Here is a 25,477-nt window from a genome sequence, read left to right as displayed (position 1 = left end):
ATTACTATATAATGCAAGTTTTATCCTCCACCAAAATACTAATTTCATGGAGCTTTTTCTTGTAATGACCTTTGCCCTGTGCTATTGGCATGATTCCCAGAATTTTCTTGAATCACAGGGGTTACAGAATTATTCTAAAGCAGGACTTGAAATTATTTTTACCCATTTATTGTTGGTAGAAGTATTTCAAAGGTTGTGTTAGACAGTAGTTATAGCAGTGGGTCTCAATTTTAGTATTAACTAAAGAAGTCATTAAAGCACACATTTCTCAGCCCCACTCCCAGAGTTACAAATGTTAGGGGTAGGGCCCAAGAACATGCGTTTCTAACAAGTTCTCAAATGATACTGCTACTGCTGGTCTGATGGCCACAGTTGGGGACCACTGAGTTACACAGTAGTATGGTACAGTTGGGATCTGACACTGATCTGCAATGCAATCAGCTCTGAGGTTCTTGCAGGCTGAACAGAGCCATTTTGTAATGCAGGTGAGAGACCTTGTGCATGAGAAGCTCAGGCCTTCCTTACAGGGTTGTATGGGAAAGCCCTTACTAATTCCTAATAAATGGTTGTAGAATTGCAATCCCTTTTCTGCATGTGCACCAGGTCCTAATAATTAGGAATTGAAAGTAAGTGCCTGACATATGTTGGAAAGGAATTTAATCAGCCTGAGAAACTCTTAAGGGGTATGTGGAAAGAAGAATGTGAGGTAAGGGAAGGAAACATGGAGCTGCAGCAACATTTTGGCAAAGTGTTATACAAGTAGTATAAACTTCATTTTACAGATATAGAAACTGAGCCCTGAGGGATTAAACAACTGTTTAAGAGGTAGTTTCAGAATTTGAAACCAGACCTTTAATCCAAAGCCTGAGTTCTTAGTAGAGGAAATCTTTATTATTTCATCATCATTATTAATAATACTCTGTGTGTGAGTAAAGAAAGTCTTAACCATATTCTGATACTGCCTGACATTTTTATATAAATTAATAAGGTGAATATTTTATTTTAGATTGTAAATTCAACTGCCATAAACGATGTGCATCAAAAGTACCGAGAGACTGCCTTGGAGAGGTTACTTTCAATGGAGGTAAAAGTCCTTTTCTTAATTTCCAGAAAAGATCACAATTCTTTTGTGTATTATCTTTGTATAAGGTTATATTTGCATATTTTATTTTGCTTACTTTGTTTTTTAACTTTGACTTTTTTCTGATTTAATAATCAAGCAAAATACGGAGATCAGTAACAGTATACTTTTAATTATACCTCTCCGTCTTACCTTTAACCACCTACCACTCTGTAGTCTAATGTGGCCAGTGGTGCTGCATATCCTCTTTTATCTTTAATACTTATTTTATAACCCTGCTGTTCTTAGACCTATTTCATATTTCTAGTATTTATTGACTGCTTACTGTATGTCAGGCATTGTTCTAAACTCTTTACATATATTGACATTTAAACCTAAGAACAACCTTTTGAGATAAGGACTTATAGATGAGTAAACTTAGACACAAAAACATTAAATTAAATAACTTGCCCAAGAAATACAACCAATAAGTGGTAGAGCTGGGATTTGAACCCATATGGTCTGGTTTCTTAGTCCGTAGTCTTTTAGAACTTAATGTACTGTCTCACTTTCTCTTTCTCCATCAAATAATCATTAACGAAACATTTTTGCTTTTTTTTTCTTGCGGTACGCAGGCCTCTCACTGTCGTGGCCTCTCCCGTTGCGGAGCACAGGCTCCGGACACGCAGGCTCAGCAGCCATGGCTCACAGGCCCAGCCGCTCCGCGGCATGTGGGCTCTTCCTGGACTGGGGCACGAACCCGTGTCCCCTGCATCAGCAGGCGGACTCTCAACCACTGCGCCACCAGGGCAGCCCCATTTTTGCTTTTTACCATCTATTTTTGTTTTTGTTTTGTTTGTTTGTTTTCTCTTTTCAATATTATATCACTCAAAGTGATTACCCTTTTTGGAAGGAAGGAGTAGTGACTCTAAACTTTCAGCATAATTTTTCCGTAACATTTACATGACTAGTAAAAATTGAATGTAAGTAGTTCTATAGAAGAAAAGCATAAGGAGTGGAAATTAAACTCCTTAAGAATTTAACATTTTCTCTTATGGCATGTTTTCTGTGGTTGCTATTTAACACCATTGACAGAGCATGATTGGTTTTCTCATTTCAGTTGCTTGGAATTGATGCAGTTTTTCAATGATTAAAGTCTTTTCTAGATTTATCTAGTTCATGTATTTTTGTACTTCTCTACCTTTTGACAAATGGATATGAAATACTATTTTATTTATTTTAATGTGCGTTTGTCTTTATATTAATGAGTTTGAGCATCTTTCAGATGTTTACTGGTTAATTATGGGTTTTGCCCCTATAAGTTACCTGTTCATATGCTATATATTCTACTAATTCTTTGTCAGCTTTATTGAGATATGATTTGTATACCTTACAGTTCACACATTTAGTTTATTCACAGCTATGCAGCCATCACTACAATCTAATTTTAGAACATTTTCATCATCCTGAAAAGAACTCCATACCTATTAGTAGTCACTTCCCATCCACTCTTCCCCATTAGCCCTGGCAACCACTAAATCAGCTTTTATCTCTATGGGTTTGTCTATTCTAGACATTTCATATAAATAGAATCATACAATGTGTAGTCTTTTGTGACTGGTTTCTTTCATTTAGCAGAATGTTTTCAAGGTTCATCCATGTAACATGTATCAATACTTCATTCTTTTTTTATTGATGAATAATATTCCTCTGCATGAATAGACTACATTTTATTTATCCATTCACCAGTCAGTCGATGGTCCTTTGAGTTGTATCTCCTTTGGAGCTATTATGAACAATGCTTCTATGAACACTTGAGTACTGATGAGTACGTATGTTTTCCTTTCACTTGGGTAGATAGCCAATAGTGGAATTGTAGAGTCATATGGTAACCCTGTGTATAACATTTTGAAGACTGCCAAACTGTTTTCCAAAGCAGCTGTACCATTTTACATTCCCACCAGCAGTGTATGAGGATTCTAATTTCTGTGTATCCTGCACCACTTGTTATTGTCTGTCATTTTGATTATTGCCATCCCAGTGAGTATGGAGTGATGTCTCATTGTTGTTTTGATTTGCATTTCCCAGATATTGCATATCTTTTTATATACTTATTGGTCATTTTTACATCTGCTTTGGAGAAATATCTATTCTCGTCCTTTGCTCATTTAACTAGGTTACTTATCTTTTTATTATTGAGTTGTAAGAGTTCTTTAAGTATTCTGGATACAAGTCCCTTATTTGATATATGATTTGAAAATGCCTTCTCCCACACTGTGTGCTGTCTTTTCACTTTCTTGAGGTATCATTTGCAGCAGAGAAGCTTTTAATTTTGATGAAGTCCAATTTATTTATTTTTTTCTTTTGTCACTTAGGTTTTTGGTGGTATATCTAAGAAGGCTTTGCCTAACTCAAGGTCACAAAGATTACTCCTATGTTTTCTTCTAAGAGTTTTATAGATTAAGCTCTTACATTTAGGTCTGTGATCCACTTTAAGTTAATTTTTGTAATTGGTTTAAGGAAGAATTCCAATTTCATTTTTTTTGCATGTAGATGTCCAGTTGTCCTAGCACCATATATTGAACAGACTATTTATTCTTTCTTCATTGTATTGTCTTAGACCCTTGCAGAAAATCAGTTGACTAGATGTGTAATAGTGTTAGCTAATCTTTTACTTTGCTTCTATTATCTTTCGGCATGTCAATTTAAAATTATAATGCAATCAAATTAATTTTCTGCCTTATGGTTTGTACATTTTATATTGTCCTAAGAAATATTTCTTTATCCTGAATCATAAAAATATTTTCCTATATTTTCATTTAAGAATTTTAAAACTTTTTTTCACATTTAATACACTGTCTCTGTTTAGGTGTATTGATATTCCATTAATATAAAATTCTGAATTCATTTAAAACTTTGCCAGAACCTTCTACTCTGGGAACAGATACAGATATACCAATGGATATTGACAGTAGTGACATGAATAGTGATGGTAGTCGGGGCTTGGATGACACAGAGGAACCATCTCCCCCAGAAGATAAAATGTTCTTCCTGGATCCATCTGATCTTGATGTGGAAAGAGATGAAGAAGCTGTTAAAACAATCAGGTAACGTGTGTGTAAGGATTGCAAGCTACTTCCAAATGCAGGGTCAGTCCAGGAGCTCTGTTAAGAAAGAACAAGCCACATCTCTTTAAGTAGGACCTAAAATGTAATTTAAAATCAGTTAAATTGTGCCTAATACTTTTACATGTACCACAGTTTTTTTCTGAAATAAATTATATTACTCTTGCTGTCCACTCAAGATGGGAAGGTATGAGAATCCTGTTTTCTTAAAGAGGAAAATGCTTTATTTAAATATAGTCTAGATATAATATCTAGCTGTAGAGCATCCATCACAAAGTGCCAAAATTGAACCATCAGTTGAAGCAACCAATTTCTTCACACAGGCAGATTACCTGATGTTGGAAACACCAGTAAGAATCTATATCTGAGAATGTGGCACAAAGATGATGGTGATGAATTTGGGGACAGTTTTCATATTACAATTAATCTATTAGCACTTGGTAAAAATGCTACCAGATTATAAGACTTAAATATCTTCCTATGTTTATAGAAATACAGTTTTTTATAGATACAGCCTATAGGATATACTACTTTGTGATAAAATTTATCATGCTGCCTAGGGTAGGAAGATTCCTAGCAGCAATCCCAAATGAGACCCTCTCCCAGGCTCCAGATTTTCCAAATGGGGAGGATTCTTTCTGCTCTATTCATTGTTTTCTTTTCTTTTCTTTTTTTAATAAATTTATTTATTTTTGGCTGTGTTGGGTCTTCGTTGCTGTGTGCAGGCTTCCTCTAGTTGCGGTGAGCCGGGGCTACACTTCATTGCAGTATGCAGGCTTCTCACTGCGGTGGCTTCTCTTGTTGCAGAGCATGGGCTCTAGGCATGCGGGCTTCAGTAGTTGTGGTGCATGGGCTCAGTAGTTGTGGCTTGCAGGCTCTAGAGCGCAGGCTCAGTAATTGATGTGCATGGGCTTAGGTGCTCCGCGGCATGTGGGGTCTTCCCAGACCAGGGATTGAACCTGTGTCCCCTGCATTGGCAGGCGGATTCTTAACCACTGTGCCATCAGAGAAGTCCCTCATTGTTTTCTTATGTTTTGTGACCCTCCAAAAACATGTGATGACAAATACTGATGACTTACAGTATTATCTTAGTCTTTTATAAATTAACTATGTATCATCATAACAGGACTAATTTATTTTCTTCTTCTTAAGCCATTGTTTATCTTCCTAAGATATTTTGAAGAATTTTAGCTTAATTATCTTTAAAAGGGCTTGATGAGCTTACAGTATTTATGATTTTTTAAGTTGAAGTTGTAAATATTTGTCATAAATTTTAAATATTTTTTAGTCCATCAACAAGCAATAATATTCCGCTAATGAGGGTCGTACAATCCATCAAGCACACAAAGAGGAAGAGCAGCACGATGGTGAAGGAAGGGTGGATGGTCCATTACACCAGCAGGGACACCCTGGTCAGTAATCACAGGCATTTTATTATGGTAGTGAAACTTTGTTATGTGCTTTATTTTGTGCATTTTTAAAATCAAAATGAGAATGAGATATATATTAAGACATCATAGTACTGGAACTATCATTACATTTGTAAAGAATATTTCAAAGGTGGAATATTTAATGTACTATTTTTATAAACTGGTAGAGCAGTAGAGATTCAAAGCGGGTCTGGTGGTATAACACCAAATGCACAATCTATGAAAGAAATAATTGATAACACTGGATTCATTAAAATAAAAAACTTCTGTTTGGCAAAAGACAATGTTAAAAGATTGAGAAGGCAAGCCACAGACTTGGAGAAAATATTTGCAAAAGAGACATCTGATAAAAGACTGTTCTCCAGAATATACAAAAAACTCTTAAAATTCAACAGTAAGAAAACAACCTGATTAAAAAGTGTGCCGAAGACGTTAACACGTACCTCACCAAAGAAGGTACTTAGATGGCAAATAAGAATATGAAAAGATGCTCCACATCATATGTCATCAGGCAAATTAAATGCAAATTAAAACAGTGACATACTACTGCACACCTGTTAGAATAGCCAAAAACCTAAACACTGAGAACACTAAATTCTGGCAAGATTAGAGCAACGGGAACTTTCTTTAACTGCTTAGGAACACAAAATGGTATTGCTGACTTTTGAAGACAGTTCCGCAGTTTCTTACAAAACTAAAATGCTTTTACCATGTGATCCATATGTTGTACTCTTTGCTGTTTACCCAAAGGAGATAAAAACTTATGTTCTTACAGAAACCTGCATATGGATATTTATAGTAGCTTTATTAATAATTGCCAAAAACCTGGAAGTAATAAATGTCCTTCAGTAGGTAAGTGGATAAATAAATTGTGGTATATCCAGACAATGGAATATTATTCAGCACTAAAAAGCAATGAATGAGCTGTCAAGCCATGAAAAGACATGGAGGAATCTTTAATGTATATTACTAAGTGAAAGAAGCCAATGTAAAAAGATTACATACTGTATGATTCCAACCATATGATATTCATTCTAGAAAAGGCAAAACTATGGAGGCAGTAAAAAGATCACAGTTAGGGGTGGAGACTTGTAAGTATGAATAGGCATAACACAGAATTTTTAGGGCAGTGAGAATACTCTATATGATACCATGATGATAGATACATGTCATTATGCATTTGTCCAAACCCATAGAATGTATAATACCAAGAGTGAACTATAATATAAACTGGACTTTTGTGATTATGATATATCAGTGTAGGTTTATCAGTTGTAACAAATGTGCCACTCTGATGAGGGGTGTTCATGATGAGGAGGGTTACACATGCGTGGGGACAAGGGAGTATATCGGAAATCTCTGTATCTTCCCCTTAATTTGCTGTGAACCTTAAAACTGCTCCCAAAAAGTAAAGTATTAATTTAAAAAAATGATTTAAAGACATACGTAAAAAAAAAAATTCTGCATGGCAAAGAACAAAAGCAAAGACAAATGACAAACTGGAAAAAGTATTTTCAACTCATATTCTAAACAAGTGGAAAAAAAGACCAGAATACAATAGAAAAATGGGCAATGAATATGAACATTCACAGACAAGGAAATACAAATGACTTTTAAATGTAAGATCTTGATCTCGTTTTTAATAAAAAATACAATTTAAAATTTTACCAAAATACCAATTTTTATTTATCAGTGTAGCAAAAGATCAAAAGGTCTAGTAACATGCTGCATTAGTGAAGGTTTGAGCAAGTTAGGCATGTTTGCTGATGAGACTGTAAATTCGATCACATCTTGTGCCAGATAATTTAACACTGTCAAGTAAAATGACATGTGCATGTATCTTTTGACCCAGTAAGCCAACCTTTAGAAATTCAGCCTATAGGTAAATTACATATCTGTGTGTGTGCAATACATATGTATTTGTGTATGCATGCATAAGATTCTTGCAAAGGAATCCCCAAAACCTAATAACATTGCTCGCCTGGAGTAAGGGTGGGAGTGAGATAGGAGTGATGATGCAAGTGTAGTTTTCACTATATATCCTTTTAATTCTCCGAATTTTGAACCTCACGAATTTTAAACCTATTCAAAAGTACAAACTTATGGATAGAAATGAAAGGGGAAGGAAAGTTCAGGCACTTTGGGGGAATCATTACTTTTGAACCTCACAGTTTTATGCTCTTTATAGAGAAAGAGGCATTACTGGAGACTGGACAGCAAATGTCTAACATTGTTTCAAAACGAATCGGGATCAAAATATTATAAGGTAAAGATTTCACATCTTTAAAAAAATATGTACATTAAAATACTGTATGTTTTCCAAATATATCCAAATAATATTTATTAATTGTTATATTGGCTTATACAACTGTTCCTAATGTAGTTTATAGAGGTCACTGTTAAGTTCCTTGTTGAAGCAACTGTCCTCTACCCCTCCATTTCACCCCCCATAAGCAGCCCTGCTACCAAAGGTTGTTTTCGTTGCGTGTTTGTTTTTGTCCTGTCAGGTTGCTGCTGCTTTTCTTCTGGGTACCAAATGGTCCTCCATATCTGTGGATGCCTAACCATTGTATACAATGGACTTGAGCATCTGTGGATTTTGGTATCCACGGGGAGTCCTGGCACCAGTCCCCCTTGCACACTGAGGGATGACTATACTATGATTTAGATTAGACTGTTAAGAAAGTCCCATGATCATTGCTGGTCCAGAAGAGGCAAATGTGGTATTCGGCATTTCTCCCATCTTCCATTTTACCTCAGACCCCAGTTCTTAGATGCTTCCTTTGGCTCTTCTTTTCCTTTGTATAGTCCTCTTTGCTTGACTTGCATTTTGCCTTGTCACGGACTGACACCCAAGAAAATTGTCAGTGTAGCAGTTGTATCAGTAAGAAAAAGTATAGAAACTAGTGAATTGCTTTGAGCTGGTTGGGTTTTTTCAATAAGCTTTTTGCTTTAGGAAGGGGACTAAACATAAATGATTGTTACAGTTATGGACAGAACCAGAATGGAGTGCTTGAATAACCTAACAGTGACATTCTTCTTTTGCTGCTGTTATTTCTGTTTCGTACTCCTTTGGGGCTGTATCTTGCAGATAGCCAGTAGAGTAGTAGCTGTTGAGTTGATTCAGTGATAACTGGGAAATGACAAGTGTAGTGGCAAGTGCCCTCCTAAATCCTTTCCTTCCTTTCATTCTAATGATCTGCTACAGGCCTGAATCACTAGCTTGATTATTACACCCCATGCTCTGCCTCTGGCATTGATGGACATGCAGATCATTCAAAGCAGATGCCATCATTAAGACTTGACTGTATGTCCCATGTGTCACGTACTTGTGTTTGTCTTAATGGTATTCACTAGAAACACATATCTTTGATGTTTAGTGTATTTGAAAATTAAAAAAAGATGTATTCATATTTTATAATGCTTAATTTTTGCTTCAGGAAATTCCACTTTCAGAGATTCTTCGCATATCTTCCCCACAAGATTTCACGAACATTTCACAAGGCAGCAACCCACACTGTTTTGAAATCATCACTGATACTATGGTATACTTTGTTGGCGAGAACAGTGGGGACAGCTCTCACAATCCTGTTCTTGCTGCCACTGGAGTGGGACTTGACGTAGCACAGAGCTGGGAAAAAGCAATTCGCCAAGCTCTCATGCCTGTTACCCCTCAAGCAAGTGTTTGTACTTCTCCAGGGCAAGGGAAAGATCACAGTAAGCAATAAGCTTGTTGATGGCTTTTTTCCCCCTTTGGTTCTTAAGCATTTTGTGGGTGTAGTTGTGTTTTTGTATTTATTTTTAATGCTCATTTTAAGCTTCATTTTTAGTAACCAATACCATTAGTTAATTCCTTTACAAAATTATGTTGGTTATAATATATGTATACAATCCCCAGAGCTAGGTTCCAGAGTCAGTGTCACTACGTTTAAATTCTGGTTCTGCCAACCTGTTATGTGATCTTAGCAAGTACTTTGGTTCTCTGTAATAGTACCTACTTTATAGGGTTGTCAGCAGAGAACCATAAGGTGTTGAGTAAGCTACTAGTACTAGAATTTTGCTTCATGGTGGGATTTTCAGGCTATAAAGTGTTAGAGTTCACATACTCAGGAAATCTGTGAAGTCAGAAATGCTGTATTTCTTTTAACTGAATTAAAACATTCAGAAACATTAAAAAAATATTGAAACATATGTCCTTTGCACTAACAAAATTTATAAAGTAAAACCTAAATTTGATAAAGGTTCAAGTGAACACTTAATCAGAAAGCCATAGCAAAATGTCACTTTCCCTTCCATTGGCATTATTTCGTTTATGGGGAAACATCATTCATTCATTAGACAAATAATATTTAAGTTGAAAGAGGTATCAACCATTTTCTTTTTTTCTTCTTTTTTGGCTGCGCTGCACAGCTTGCGGGATCTTAGTTCCCCGACCAGGGATTGAACCCAGGCTCCGGCAGTGAAAGTGCTGAGTCTTAACCACTGGACCTCCAGGGAGTTCCCTCAACCAGTTTCTAAATGTTCTTTATTTCAGTTCAGCTATGCTACTTGGTATACCTGTTCCCGGCATTATGCTACGCCCTGAGCTAGAATACGAAAGAAACACAGAAAATTTAAAAGCTACTAAGGGAAATAGGACGTAACGTATATAAGTGTTAGATGGTAGCATAAAGCAGTAGAGTGCAAAAATGAGTAGTGCATTTCTCGAGGAACTCAGATATGGATAGGAAGAGTAAGCAGAGACTTCATGATAGCGGAGCCTGATTTGAACCTTGACCTTGGATCTCAAGTAAGTTAGGATAGGCAGAGCTAACCTGGGAGGGGTGGAGGGGGTGTCACTGGTGTTGAGGAGACAAGTGTGATCAAAGGGATGAGGGTAATGACCATGAAAATGTTTGGTGTTGAATATTGATTCCTAAAGGTTGAATAAATGGATATCCACAGTGCTTCTTAAATTTGAGGGGATTTCAGACAGAACTGTCTGATATTCTAATTAAAACCATGGACCTCTTCCCCCAGAAAATAATGCGGGCACATAACACACAAATTTTATATATAACTGGATTTAGGGACCTTCTCAAGCCCATCCATGGACCTCTTCCCTAGGATTAAGAGTCCCTAAAAACAGGTTGCAGAAGGGCTAAGAGTGAGAACTCTGGAGGATGAAAGCCCAGTTCTGCTTTACTAGCTTCATGATCTTGGCCTCTTCTCTTCTCTAATCTGAAAGGGAAATGATAATAAATGCATATGATGCACTTCGCATCATTCCTGACCCATTAGTGAAACTATTACTGTGTTGCTGCTGCCGCTGTCCTTGTAACGTGTCTAGAGTAGAGTTCTCCTGGGAAGCAACAGAAATTAAAACTGGGTGAAGTTAGACAGTGGAGGCCTTCGAAAGAAAATAAAATATTGACTTAAACTAGGAAACTGGAACTACTGAAAAGCAGAGTTTTAGGCTCATTAATTTAGTTGATGCTGTGCCTTTTATGTCTGTTTCATTAATATTTAATTTTTGGATTTTTAAAAATATTTTAAAATTGGCCTAATATTTTAAAATGGAGTTTTTCCACAGTCATCTGACTTATTTTTGATGTATAGTTGCTTATATTTCCTTCTTAATGAAGTTTTACATTTTTATATTTGGAATTATGAAGGAAATTTCATATCTTTGAGTTGTCACTGAGATTCTAGATTTTTGACAACTAGTCTCTTGCTTACTTTCCAAATTTCCCTTTTTCCTTTTTCTTGTCAGTTTCTTCCTTTGTTTACCAAAGTAATACAGACATTTAAACTTTATAGAAATATGTAATATGAGAAATTCCTCCCTATACACATGTGACACATCCCCCTATTCCCAATCATATATCTCCCCCCTCAGAAAACCATTATTAACAGTTTGGTGTATATGTCTTGAGTTGGGGATGGCTTGTGGGGAGGGGAGTCTATACTACATTGTTATAATTTTATTTTCACACAAAAATACATTTTTGTCATAAAAGATGTGTGATCTTTACAACTTGGTTTCATCAACTATTTTATATCAGATATATTTCAATGTCAGTATATAGATATGTTTTTATTTTTTATTATGACAGTAATACTTTTTATGCATTTTTTAAAATGTAAGCAGTCTAAAAGTGTATAAAGATTAAATCTTTGTTCCTCAACCCCACCTCTCTCACTCACCAGAAGTAATCATATTTTGTTTGTTTTCGATTCAAATGCCACTACACTGCAACTTACCTTTTTAACTTAATAATGTCATAAATAGCTTTCTGACTCAGTTCTTATAGCCCTACATCCTTAAATGTTGAGATAGTATTTTGTATGGACGTATCATATTTTATTTAACCAGTTTCCTGTTGATGGATTAGTATTGTATATGGATAAATTGTTTTTTAATTTTGTTTTAATGAATTTAATTATATTAAGTGTATGTTAGCTAGTTTTTAAAATTTAATATATTGTGAGCATTCACATGTCAGTAATTATTATTACTAAGTTATGGACTAACAGGTTTTTTTTCTGTACATCATTCTTATATTTTACAGAAGATTTGTCTACCAGTATCTCTGTATCTAATTGTCAGATCCAGGAGAATGTGGTGAGTAAACATTACAGCTAAAATAGGCAAATTGGGTGATTAAGGAAAATAAAATGTGAAATCTTATTAGGAAAATAAGTTTATAGCCCAAAGTGTTGTGCAGTTTGCCTAAAGACACTAGGCTAGGATGTGTGGGTGATAACTTCCCTGAGGAGTTCTGCTTTATGAAGGAAACTGAGGCAGTTTCCTTTTAAATTATGAAAATAAAATTAACTTTTTGTAAGTGACATTAGAATATCACAAAGTGATAGACTAGTTCAAAGAGAAGGGAGAGGCTACTTCTTTCTGGGTCAGAGCCGGGAAAGCTTCTCAAAGGAAGTACAACTTGAAATATGCCTAAAAGGATGGAAAAGAGTTTTGACACAAGTGCTGAGAGGATATGGATGGGGGAACATTTCATGCAAGTACAGAGAAGCAGGAAATGTAGGATTTTAAGGAAGAGTCAAGACTCACTTCAGCTGGTGTATGTAGGTACATGTGGGGGATTACAGTACGATCAGCATACTTTCTATAAAGGGATAGAAGTAAATATTTTAGGCCTTGCAGACCATATACAGTTATGAACTCAACTTGGCCATTGTCGTGAGAAAGCTGTAGGCACTACTTAAAGGAATAAGCATGGCTGTTTTCCAGTAAAACTTTATTTGTGGTCACATATATTTGAATTTCATATAATTTCATGTTTCACAAGACATTATTATTTTGATGTTTTTTAACCATTTAAAAATTAAAACTGTTAAAAAAAAATTAAAACTGTTTTTAGTTCAGGGGCTGTACAAAAAGAGGCAGCAGGCTGGATTTGGCCCACAAGCCATAGTATGCCAACCCCTGGATTAGAAAGAAAAAAGCCTAGAAAAAGAAGTCAGAAAATTGTTCATTAGCTATATATAAATTTCTCTGATAAAATCTCTTATTCTTTAACTGGGGCATCCAGCTGTTATTGCTCTATAACATGTAAATGTTGTTGGATTTTCTAAGATTGCAGTGAAGACTGATATCCAGTAGTGCTATGGGAGATAGAGGGTTTCAGTGAGATTTAATCCGTGTCTCTCTTGTCCTAGGGGTAGGTAGAATAGGTACCAGATTATTGGGGAGAGAAAGACGTTTTCTCATTTCAGTTTTACAGATAAGAAGACCAGTCCCAGAGAATTCAGCTTACTTACGATTACCTAATTTAAACAGAAATTATCAGCCGCTCCGCGGCCTGTGGGATCTTCCCGGACCGGGGCACGAACCTGTGTCCCCAGCATCAGCAGGCAGACTCTCAACCACTGCGCCACCAGGGAAGCCCAGAATTACTGATTTTTATATGCCAGGCACTGGATTTGACACTTTGTATATATTCTCATTTAATTCACTTAAAAATCCAGTGAGATAGATGTTATTATATCCACTTTACCAATGAGGGAATGAGGCCTAGGAGACTTGGTTTATCCAGTCACATGACTGCAGTGAGACCCGCACTGTCTGGGAATGTAACACTGAACGAGACAGGTGTAGTCCCTGGCTTCATGGAGACTGTAGCACATACCCAAACAAAAGACAGACCTTGACTGAAGACCTGTGGGGAGCGTTGCCAAGCGCCTTCCAGGAGCTCTCTGACAGCGACAACCACTAGCGAAGAAAACGGAAGACGGAAGGGAGGAGATAGAGGAGTGGATATGAGCTACACATACTCTTTTCATCAGTCTTTAAAATTAGTCTGATCTCAATATGAACCTTTGAGTTTTTCTTTCAAATCAAAGATAGCAAATCTCTTTAATGGTAAAGTAGGTAAAACTTTGTTCTTAATTTTTTATGTTAATTTACTTTTTATAGATCACTACTTAATAAATAAATATATATATATATATTTTGGCTGCTTTGGTTCTTCGTTGCTGTGTGCCGCTTTCTCTAGTTGCGGCGAGCAGGGACTGTTCGTTGCAGTGCGCAGGCTTCTCGTTGAGGTGGCTTCTCTTGTTGCAGAGCACAGGCTCTAGGCACACGGGCTTCAGTAGTTGTGGCTCGTGGGCTCAGTAGTTGTGGCTTGCAGGCTCTAGAGCGCAGGGTCAGTAGTTGTGGCTCACGGGCTTAGCTGCTCCGCGGCATGTGAGATCTTCCTGGTCCAGGGCTTGAACCCGTGTCTGCTGCATTGGCAGGTGGATTCTCAACCACTGCGCCACCAGGGAAGCCCAATAAATATATTTTTAAATTCAAAGCATTTTTTCCCCAAGCGTCTTCTTACAGAATACATTATAGTTGTGCATTGAGTCATTGTATTAAAGTTGGGCTTTTTTAGGACATAGAAAGCCTATATTTCATAAAACATTTTGTGAAAATTAGTTCTGTCAATCATAAAAACTAAAATGTATTTAAGTATTTGAATGAAAAGAGTCTGAGATGTTGACATTATTTCACAGAGGTAATAACACTGCTTACTTTTTCCCTAAATAGGACATCAGTACCGTTTACCAGATCTTTGCAGATGAGGTGCTTGGTTCAGGCCAATTTGGTATCGTTTATGGAGGTAAGCAACTACAGCCTTTTGCGTATTGTAGATAACATAGAAAAATTATGAAATTTAAAAACATCTACCAGCTGTTAACATCTTGTCACAGTTTCGTCAAGTGGTGTTTTTCTCAAAGGTTAACCTACATACATTTAGCTAAGCTCTTTTCACTATAACTGAGTATTAATTCCTTAATTTAAACTAAGAACTTTAAAAAGTAACAGAAAGAATAAGAAAATTCACAATAGTCTTTATCTTTTCTTGTAGCTTACACATAAAGATGTTTGGGAAAAATAAATGGTTTGAAGTTTATGTTGGACTATGAAAGTTTGTTTATTGAAGTATATGCCCCACTGGTTTTCTCACACAAATGGCACCGTTTGTCTACTATTGGCATGAATGGTATCAGGTCTGAAGACATGGAATCTTATCCAGCTCTGTGACTTCCATTGGCAAAGTCATTTAACCTCACTGTGCCTCAGTATCTTCATCAGTTTAATGGAGCTAATAAAACCTGACCTGCATAGTTCTAAACCTACTATATATAAAAGTACTGTATAAAAGGAAAGTAATGTTAAACCCTTTCATTCCTTACTGAGACTAGTCGGCCTTTCTGCCTGAAGGCTGTATAGTTAAGTCACTCTGTGCTGATCCAGTAAACCTAGAATAAAATTAATTAATTGGTATGATGTTTCTATCTTGACAGAATTTCTAAAGACTAAGTCACATATTTAACTATCATTTCTTTAATAAAGTGGATTATTTTTCAGCAAACAGGTTCATTCAAATTTCCTCCTGCTGTTTCAAATAATGAAACAGCCTTTATTAGGGGCAGTTACTATAAGGGAAAATATAATTTATTTCTTAAAATTAAAGGTTAGTGATGGAGAAAGAACAAAATGAGCTGAAAAACAGAAATACAAAAATACATACATATCAATTTGTTTGTGGATAACTTCCTGATAAAGCTTTTGTATTGTATGTGGGATGTCAATTTGTGTCGTCTTTCTTTTCTGTACTTTTTTTAAAAATAGGAAAACACAGGAAGACTGGAAGGGATGTGGCTATTAAAGTAATTGATAAGATGAGATTCCCCACAAAACAGGAGAGTCAGCTCCGTAATGAAGTGGCTATTTTACAGGTAAAAAAAAACCCCAAAAAGTTGCTTTGTATTGGTTTTAATTTTTGATTTATGAGCTTTTAAATCCAAGTCTAGTTAGTGTGCTGATAAGATTTTGGTTTTTGCTTTCTTTGTTCTCATTTTTCTTCGTTCTCATTTTATGACCTTTTGGCTCAGTGAGAGGCTGGTGAGCATCTGAATTAACTCCCTAAGTTTTTTTTTTTTTTTAAAGGCAAAATTAGGATACAATAATCTAGGAGCTACAAGGACTGCCATTATGGTAGTAGTTTGTTTAGAACACATTTTCCTAAGGAAAATCTTAAACTAAAAAAACTCAAATTTCATTCTTAATTCATTACTCCATGAGCTCAAAATACTTTGATACTTCTACCACCACGTTTCATTATAATAGTTTAGTCCATTAAAGTATATTTTTAAAGATATATTGGCAATGACTTAAATCCCATAAAATAAATTACTGTGTATTTTTATTTAGCATTTTTATCTCTTTTGGACGTCATCTAGAAGAGTAAAATTTAGCTTTATTTTTCTGAATATCATATAATTAATTTATAATATGCAAATATTTATTAATTCATTGTGTAGCTTTTGCATAGTATTTAAGAAATCATGGTGATATAATAGTTAATGCTGTCAGAGCCCCATTTGCTTGTGGGTGAAGTTCAAGAGGACACAGCCTATTGAACTTGTGCTTCTTTGGAGAAGAAGGTAAGAAACTTATAAACATGTAATTAATTTTACATTTATTACATTATTGGTCACTGTTAGTAACATTTGCCTCACTTTTTTTCAGAGGAGTGATAATCAAAAGATTGTGGTCTACAAGCTACCTGTGGTCACTTCAAGGCTGCCTCCTCCTATAAAGCTACCTTTAAAATAGGATATTAACAGCATTCAGACTCTGCATTAGGGTTTGAATATACTGTTAGAGATCTTTTTTCATATCTAATTTTGGACTCTTTCTCAATATCCAATCAATATGCAAAAAAATAAATATTAAGGATTTATTCATAAGGATTGATTTTTCCTTGTCATTTTAAAATATTTTTATTGAAGTATAGTTGATTTACAATGTTGTGTTAATTTCTGCTGTACAGCAAAGTGACTCAGTTATACATATATATATTCTTCATATTCTTTTCCATTATCACAGGATATTGAATATAGTTCCCTATGCTATAGAATAGGACCTTGTTTTTTATCCATCATATATATATTAGTTTGCATCTGCTAATCCCAAGCTCCCAATCCATCCTTCCCCCACCCGCCTTCCACCTTAGCAACCACAAGTCTGTTCTCTGTGTCTGTGAGTCTGTTTCTATTTTGTAGATACGTTCATTTGTGTTGTATTTTAGATTCCACGTAAAAGTTCTCGTTACTTTGATCACATTACAAACACAGCTCTGTACTAAATACTGAAGCTTTTTTCCCACATGTTATCAACTGCAAATCTTAATAACTGAATTTAGGAATTTCCAGATAATACACAATGTAAACACTTTATTATTATAGCCCTCTGGTTATTTTCAGAATGAAAATATTTCAGAATTAAATAATTGTCGCCTGTGGGATTTTTCACTTTCATTTCACAGGGCTATAGTAATGTCAAATGTCCTTTTGCTGTTGCCTGAAGAGGGTAGTAGAGTAGTGGGAGAAAAGGTGAGGCACTCTCATGGCTCCCTATGTAAAGGGGAAAACGTTCTCAGAAACTTAAGAGCAAAATTTCTAGTTTGACTGTTGTAGTATAAATTCAGTATTTTCCCCTTCTCTTCTTGGAAATCACCCAAAAGCTACAAGAAAAATGATAAACAGAAAAGCATACTCTATCTTTAACAAAAATAGAAAAGAGTTCAGCCCTACAAAATAGGTGGAAGTTTTTCCAAAAACAGTGGAAATGGACCAGGCAATTGTAGGAAGACGCACAATAAAAACTGGTTTTGCTGGCTCTTTCTGGCTCTACAGTCGTGACAGCCTCTCTCTAGTTCCTCTCAAATAGAAGAAAGCCAAGGGAGTCATGATCTAATAAGATTTAATTCAAGAGAAAACACATGAAGTGAACTGAAGTAGGGCACTCTTAACAGTGGAAGAGTGCAAATCACACTAAACCAAATGGCATCAACAACATCTATAAAGGAAAACTAGAGACCATACAGGGAGCACATTAGTAGTCCATGACAGATGAGATAGACAAAGGAACATAGGAGGCCTAAACAGTATAAGGTAGATCTAACCAGTTTATGTTGAACACTGTACCCTAAAAACAAATAAGCACCCTATTAATTCAAAAAAACAGTAGAATAAATAGTACTTTTTGGTCTTAATGCACTAAAGCTAGGAATAAATTATAAAATCAGAAAACAAAAACTCCCACCACCTGAAAAAAAAATTTTTTGAGTCTTAATTCTTGAATCAGAGAGCAAAATCAAGATTGGAGTATTTAGAAAATAATTGTGGAAATACTGTATATCAGAGCTTTTGGACTATTGCTTACAGAAATCTTGGTAACCTCAAACATTTAATCAAGAAAAAATGAACATAAATAAATTAAGAGTCTAACTCAAGAAGTTGAAGGATGAACAGTCAACCTGAGGAAAACAGAAGGAATTAACAAAGATAAAAAAGGAAATTAATAAATTTAGTATAATAAATCCAAAAGTTGATTATTGGGCGGGGGTGGGGAGTGGATAACAATAAGATAAGTCCAACCAAATCAATATAAGAAGATATAACAACATTTTGGAGAGACGATCACAAATACTGAAAAAATTTTAGGGAATCTTAAGATACTATCTTGTGTAACTCTGTTAGATAAACTTGAAAACCTGGAGAAAATGATTCTCTATGAAAGTGTAATTTACCAAAACAGACTCTAGAGGAAATAGGACATTTAAACAAATAGAAGAAGTGGTTAAAAGAATTTATGTTACAGCATATTTCTATTTTTGTGTGTGCATGCATGTGTTTCCAAGGATGGTGGGGGGAAAAAAGAAACTTAAGAGGTAGTCAGCTGCAACATAGGGGACAGCCAACCACACTTCCAACTCTAAATCGGTCAGTTATGATGTTCTGAATCTTCTGCTTACTGCCATTATCATGCCCCACCACTGTGGGGTATTTCACTTTCATGTATCTACTATAAGATTGTGTCACTTTTTATTTTGCTACCTGGAACACCATGTCATTAACTTGTTTTAAGCTGATTAGTAAACAGTATTTATCTTGCATTTGCTATTCACTTTCTAAACATTTTTAAAACACCATGATTCAGAAGTTGAGCTAAAAGTGACTAAGACACAGTCTCTGCTCTCAAGGAACTTACTAGGCTACAGAGTAAGACACATATACACGTGATACAGTACCATGGGATAAGCAGTGCTGCATAGAGTGCAGTGGCAACTACTGCAGTAGTCTGGAAGAGAGGCAACGTGAGCTAAACTGGAGGCATTACAGTGGGAATTGAGAAATGATGGTGTATTCAAAACACATTTTAGAGATGGAGCCCAACTTCACATAGGCCGAAAAAAGTTTGCCCTCTTGGCATACTTAGATACCCATAGTAAGGAAAAAAAGCATAAGAAAAATATGTTTCTGTTAATAAGTATTAAAAAGTTTAATCACTTGGGCCAATATTTGAGACTGAATAAGAATGAAACCAGACTACTGAAGATATTAAAATCCACACAGAGGAATTTAGATTTATGTCCAGAAATAAAGAACCATTGAACGTTTTTTGTGTATGGCTGACTTCTCAAATTGCTTTTGAAGAAGTTTTGTTTCTTTTTTAAATATCAGTTAAGATAGATTGCTTTTTTTATTAGCAGATACAGTATCACATTCAGCTTTGTATTTCTCCAACCCTGTTAACCTAGTAGTGCTTAAGAAAAAGGGGTGATGGTAGTAAAGACATGCTGAGCCTAAAAGAGGGAAGACCAAATCAAGGTATAATACAACGAGATCAAGACTTAGATAAATAACTACCTTAAAGACAAAACCACCAGTTTGAGCTAAGACCCTCACAAACAGCCCCAAAGAACCAAAGCTCTGTGTAATTGGCTAAACTTTGATTGGCAGTTGGTGCCTATTGATGGACAGCATAAAATTGGAGTACTATCAGAAGATTAAAAAGATGAGAAGGAAGGAATAGGAGTAGTAATGGACAAGGGCATTTATATTGGAAAAACTGGGAAGATATTCTTTCCCTTCAGTGCATCCACTCTCCAGTACAGAACTTGGAAAATCAAAATCTATGATCCTTTTTGTTTGCTTTTATTTATTTTTCTAAGCTATTTTTTGCTTTCTGTGCCGTTATTCCATACAATTAATTGCAGCACATTGTTAGATATTAATATTTGCACAGTAAAACTTTTACTCAAGTTGGTCACATAAATATCCTGCAACTCTTCAGAATTTGCACCATCCTGGGATTGTAAACCTGGAATGTATGTTTGAAACCCCAGAACGAGTTTTTGTAGTAATGGAAAAGCTGCATGGAGATATGTTGGAGATGATTCTATCCAGTGAGAAAAGTCGACTACCAGAACGAATAACTAAATTCATGGTCACACAGGTATTTTAACTTTTTTTGAAACTAGAAAATAATAAAAACTACAAGAAATGGTAGTGCTTTTACATATTGTAACATTGTGGGAATTGTTAACTTTGAGGAACAGAATAACACTTTTAGTTAAATCTTGATGAACTGTAGTGGACTTTTTAAATTATTATACCACTCACGGGGTCCAGTTAGTGTTTAGCTGTGATTTTTCCAGAAATAGAAAAGAATTCTGTTTTCTTCAATAACAGATACTTGTTGCATTAAGGAATCTACATTTTAAGAATATCGTGCACTGCGATTTAAAGCCAGAAAATGTGCTACTCGCATCAGCAGAGCCGTTTCCTCAGGTGAGGTATTCAGAACCTTTTTAAAGTACGGTTTTAAGTATCTGACAACATTATGAAGCACCCACGTAATGAAAGGCAGTGCCGTAGGTTCAGTACATAACCATCTTACAGTAAAAATGTTTCTACCTTATAACTGCCATGGAGGATGTATACCTGAGTAGTCTGAATTCAGATTTTACTAATTATATTATTTTCATGAAGACTTTTTAGACTTAATGACTTTTTAGACCAGTTCTCAAAGGAATAATTTTTTTGCACTTTTTGCACAATCCACCCCTCCCTGTGGGTTGGGAATGAAGTAGGGAGAGTCAGCCTTGGTTGGTGCTCAGTACTCAGGACAAATTCCCCATGAAATGAAACAAACTGAGGGATGACCCTGAAATGAGAAGACTAGATTTTGGTTGAGGCAGGCAGCCAACACTTCTTCCTCTTTAGAGTACTACTATATTTCAAACATTTTCAGCAAAACCTATGAAAGAATTACATTTCCCATCACTGCCAGTGCTCACATACGTATTACGATATGTATGTGTGTGTCTCTGCTGCGTGTGATGCATTCATTGTTTTACTTGGCTAGATTTCATTTCATTAAAAAGTGTTGATCTTGATCCAAATTTATTTCATAACCTAAAAATAGTTATTAACCCAAAGTCTGAAACATTTGTCCTGAGGAATATATGTTGGTGGTACCTATGAATATTTCTCATGATTGTCATCAGCTAGAATAATCTGTTGCCAGATTATTGTTTATGTACATTTAAAACACAATTAGACAAGTGGCTAGAATAAGGACAACAGATGACTATTTCACTTGGTAAATACAACTCAGATTCTCTTTCAAGAAAAAGATGTATTTAGAAAAATTATTCAACTCTTTTACTTTTAAGGAAGTAACCATATTCCTTTTGTAATGCCTATGTGAATAAAAATAACCCTCTATCTTTGTGAGGTCAAAAAGGTTCCGTAAGCATTGGTGCAGTATTTTAAAGAATTATTATTTCATGTATTATTTCATTTGATCTTCAAGAGAGTATGGACAAAGGACGTACACCCCTACAGCTAAGGCTAAAACTCCAGCTTTCTGACCTCCATTAGGAACAAAGGGAAAATAATGTCACTTACTTGATACTCTTTTTTTTTGGTCAAGTGCTAGCCATGGCCCCTCTTCTTTATTCAGTTGCCAAAATATCTTCATCAAAATGCTAACTGAAATATGGCATTTAATGAAAAAAGTTATTTCTTCATGGTCAATAATCCTCTTCTTCAAATATTCAGAGGAAGTAGTTGAATTCAATAATGACACAGAACAAATATCATCATAAAAACATGTATGAAGGTCCGTCTTTGCTTTCCACTCACTGTTTGTACCACTGGTTTGTAGAGGCCTCCCAATTTATCTTGAAGTTTTTAGTGAAGACATTTTGTGAATCAAGGCATTTCCCCTGGACGGTACTTGGCATTTGCTTGTTCAGCATGGATGTATCATTAATCACCAAAATTTGAACCTCGTAGAAGATGGGCAGCAAGATACGTATTCTGAGCTCTGCCAATCTTACTACATTTCCAGAACTCTCTTCCCAAAGGGCATGGTAGTGACTGCAGCTACCCCCAGATATAACTTGTTTCAAATCTGAACATCTAACTAGCAATATTTTGTTCCGTAGTCATAGAAAACACTCTTTCAAACAATCTCTAATATGACTCTTCTACTGGCCACATTAATACTTATCTTTAATACACCTCAATTTCATTTACTTGCCAATATATAGTATCCTTGGGAAGAGAGAGTCTAGGGTTAAGCAAAATAAAGGGTAAGTTTTTAAATATAACTTATTTTTCATTCAGCAAACATTTGAGTAACCTCTCTCCAGGCACTGTGAGGCCACTGAGCATTTAAAAGTGAAACATATAGTTCCTGCTTACAGGTAATAGAAAGTGATCTCCTAAAAGCCAAATGATAAAAGATCAGCACCCTCCATTTCATCAAAAACGCTGAGCACTTATAACACCAGTCTGGTATTTGGCATTCTGGAAGCTAGAATTCAAAAGTGGTTTTTTGAAATGAGCATTAGCAAAGCTCTTCATACTGTTAGTAGTGGATCACAGCGTTATAAATGTATCTAAATATTGGGAAAAGGGTATTTTACAATTTCCTTATCTATAATCTTGACATTCATAATACAGTTGGCAAATGTGTTGAAATGATACAGTATCATATTTAGGGACAGGTATGTATATATAGATTGATACATATATCAATAATATAAAATTAACATCATCCTTTAATTTCCAGGTGAAGCTGTGTGACTTTGGTTTTGCACGCATCATTGGTGAAAAGTCGTTCAGGAGATCTGTGGTAGGAACTCCTGCATACTTGGCCCCTGAAGTTCTCAGGAGCAAAGGCTACAACCGTTCTCTAGATATGTGGTCAGTGGGAGTTATTGTCTATGTGAGCCTCAGCGGCACGTTTCCTTTTAATGAAGATGAAGATATAAACGACCAAATCCAAAATGCTGCATTTATGTACCCACCAAATCCATGGAGAGAAATTTCTGGTGAAGGTAAAAAAAAATGTTTTAGGTCTGTGCCTTTTAGTCAAAATCTTTGTGATCCCAAATCACCCTGTCTCTTCTGACTTCTTTTTAATATTTCCCATTCACCTTCCAAATTCAACTGTTTACCAATTTTTTTAGCACGCTTCCTTTTACATTATCTTTTCTTTATCTTCTTTATAGTTCGCAGGCAGGGCACTAATCCAGGCCCCACCTGCCTCATTTTGAAACTACTCAAATAGCTTAACTGTCCTTCTCAGTCACCACTGCCAGATCCTTCTTCAGGAAACACTACTTTCATCTTACGCTGCTCCCGGACATTAATCTCAGCCTCCCTCTAACCAGGCTGCACGTGTAGGTCTCTGTGATATGGCCCAAGTTTGCCTTCTAGCCTCATCCGCCATTACTGCCCTACGCAAGGTACTTACAACTATTCGCTGCATTTTGCTTAGGTCTTTTCCCTGCCTACCCATTTCTCCTCCTTGCTGTTGAAATCCTTCCAGTTCTTCAGAGATCCCTTAACTTGGGGCTCATCTGAGAAGTCTTCCCTGAACCCCTCCTCCAAACTGTAAGATCTACTTAGGCTACTAGTTGGGCGTATCTTTTCACGACCACTTATCTTCAGAACTAGATTCTGATCTCCTTGGATGGAGACCTGTAATTTAGGTTCTTTATATACCACTTAAAACACTGTTTAACATTCCCATAGCATTTGATAGAACCAGTACTGGGGAACATCCCCACCTGAATTTAGCCAACCCTTGGAACAGGGGGGTCTTTTTTTTTGTTTTCCCAAAAGTGCCTAATCATAGGGATATAGCCCATTAAACTGGGAAAAGTTTGAGGAACAACATATAAATAGTAGGCTTACCTGGTAATGAACAGAGCTAACTAAAGAAGTACATATGAGGGTTTGGGGATGTTGCCAAAGTCATCTTAGAGCTCCTTGGACAGTGTGGTCTGCAGACCTCTTAAATCAGAATCACTTGGTGAATTTATTAAAGAGAAGACCCCACTGGCTCTATCCCAGAGATTCAGACTCACCAGCTGGATTGATGCCCAGGAATAAATACACTGAATACAGATTCTGATGCACATAGTGGACCGCCATTTAAGGAACAATGGATAGAAGTCTGAAGTATTTAGAATACAGAGAAATTAATAATTAAAATACTTATGGGAAAAAAATAACTTGATTAGGGCAAAAACAAAAATATGGAAAATCGTTGCTAGTTTGGTGGTATTTAGAAATAGTATAGTATAAGTCGTTCATTTGGCTCATCCCTGGATCCATGTCTTAGTAACAACTGTATTGTTACATAGGGATGTTGTCAGTGTATAGTTACCTGGTTGCTTTGGTTTTGCAGTTGGCCCATTTCTCCAAATAATTGGATAAGATATGTATGCCAAGATCTCGCCACATACACCAAAATACCATGAACTTGTTTGCTAAAACTTGTTAAGTATGAACTCTTGGTAATAAGTTATCACCTCACTGTAACCACATCTGTAGAAGCAAGGCAATGGCTTCGGCTACTTTTCCAGACCAAGCCCGAGACTAGAGAAGAACGTGGCATCATTGGGGCGGGAAAAAAGAAACAAAAAAAATCAGCCTATAATAAGAGTCTGTCTGATTCATCTTAAAAAATAATAGTTAATACTCAGCATTTATATGCTGAGCACCATTCTAAGCCCTTTATGTGTATTAAATTTATTTCATCTTCTCAACAACCTCATTTTACAGTTGACCGAGGCACAGTATACTTTAGTAACTCACCCTATGTCACACGTAGTAACAACGCCAGCTCAAGCAGGCTGGCTCCAGTCTGTACTTTTAACCTGTACTCTATACTGTCTCCTTAATAAACCAGATACACTGTGAATTCAGTAAATATTTATGGATCACCAGCATGTTAGCTTAAAGGCCATGTCCTTGAGAAGCAAAAATCCTCAACCTTATATTTCTATGGATTGAACTGCTTTCCAGGCAGAGTCACAGGTTTGAGATGCTCCATACGCTCAAATTCATGTATCTAATTTTGTCTTTTCCCTTAGCAATTGATTTGATAAACAACCTACTTCAAGTGAAGATGAGAAAACGTTACAGTGTGGACAAATCTCTTAGTCATCCCTGGCTGCAGGTAAAAAAAAAAGTATTTCTCTTGGCAGAAAAAA

At 35.9% G+C, this 25,477-nt stretch overlaps 1 protein-coding gene across 3 annotated transcripts in view; it reads left to right on the top strand.

The window, feature by feature from the left end:
* PRKD3 (protein kinase D3) overlaps positions 1–25,477 on the top strand; it is a 72,730-nt gene that overhangs the window by 43,823 nt on the left and 3,430 nt on the right. For all 3 annotated transcript variants that reach the window (XM_024753562.1, XM_024753560.1, XM_024753561.1), the window contains 12 exons: positions 1,007–1,084; positions 3,984–4,167; positions 5,474–5,597; positions 7,804–7,881; positions 9,056–9,332; positions 12,167–12,219; positions 14,653–14,725; positions 15,742–15,848; positions 20,254–20,415; positions 20,652–20,750; positions 23,044–23,311; positions 25,358–25,443. In XM_024753562.1, the coding sequence (XP_024609330.1) occupies positions 1,007–1,084; positions 3,984–4,167; positions 5,474–5,597; positions 7,804–7,881; positions 9,056–9,332; positions 12,167–12,219; positions 14,653–14,725; positions 15,742–15,848; positions 20,254–20,415; positions 20,652–20,750; positions 23,044–23,311; positions 25,358–25,443 (1,589 nt within the window). The remainder of the gene's footprint in view (positions 1–1,006; positions 1,085–3,983; positions 4,168–5,473; positions 5,598–7,803; positions 7,882–9,055; positions 9,333–12,166; positions 12,220–14,652; positions 14,726–15,741; positions 15,849–20,253; positions 20,416–20,651; positions 20,751–23,043; positions 23,312–25,357; positions 25,444–25,477) is intronic.

Source organism: Neophocaena asiaeorientalis, unplaced genomic scaffold (genome assembly GCF_003031525.2).
Source record: "Neophocaena asiaeorientalis asiaeorientalis breed wild unplaced genomic scaffold, Neophocaena_asiaeorientalis_V1.1 scaffold171, whole genome shotgun sequence".
NCBI classification, from domain to species: domain Eukaryota; kingdom Metazoa; phylum Chordata; class Mammalia; order Artiodactyla; family Phocoenidae; genus Neophocaena; species Neophocaena asiaeorientalis.
Note: the sequence above shows the minus strand (reverse complement) of the source record. Positions and strands in the feature narration are given on the sequence as shown.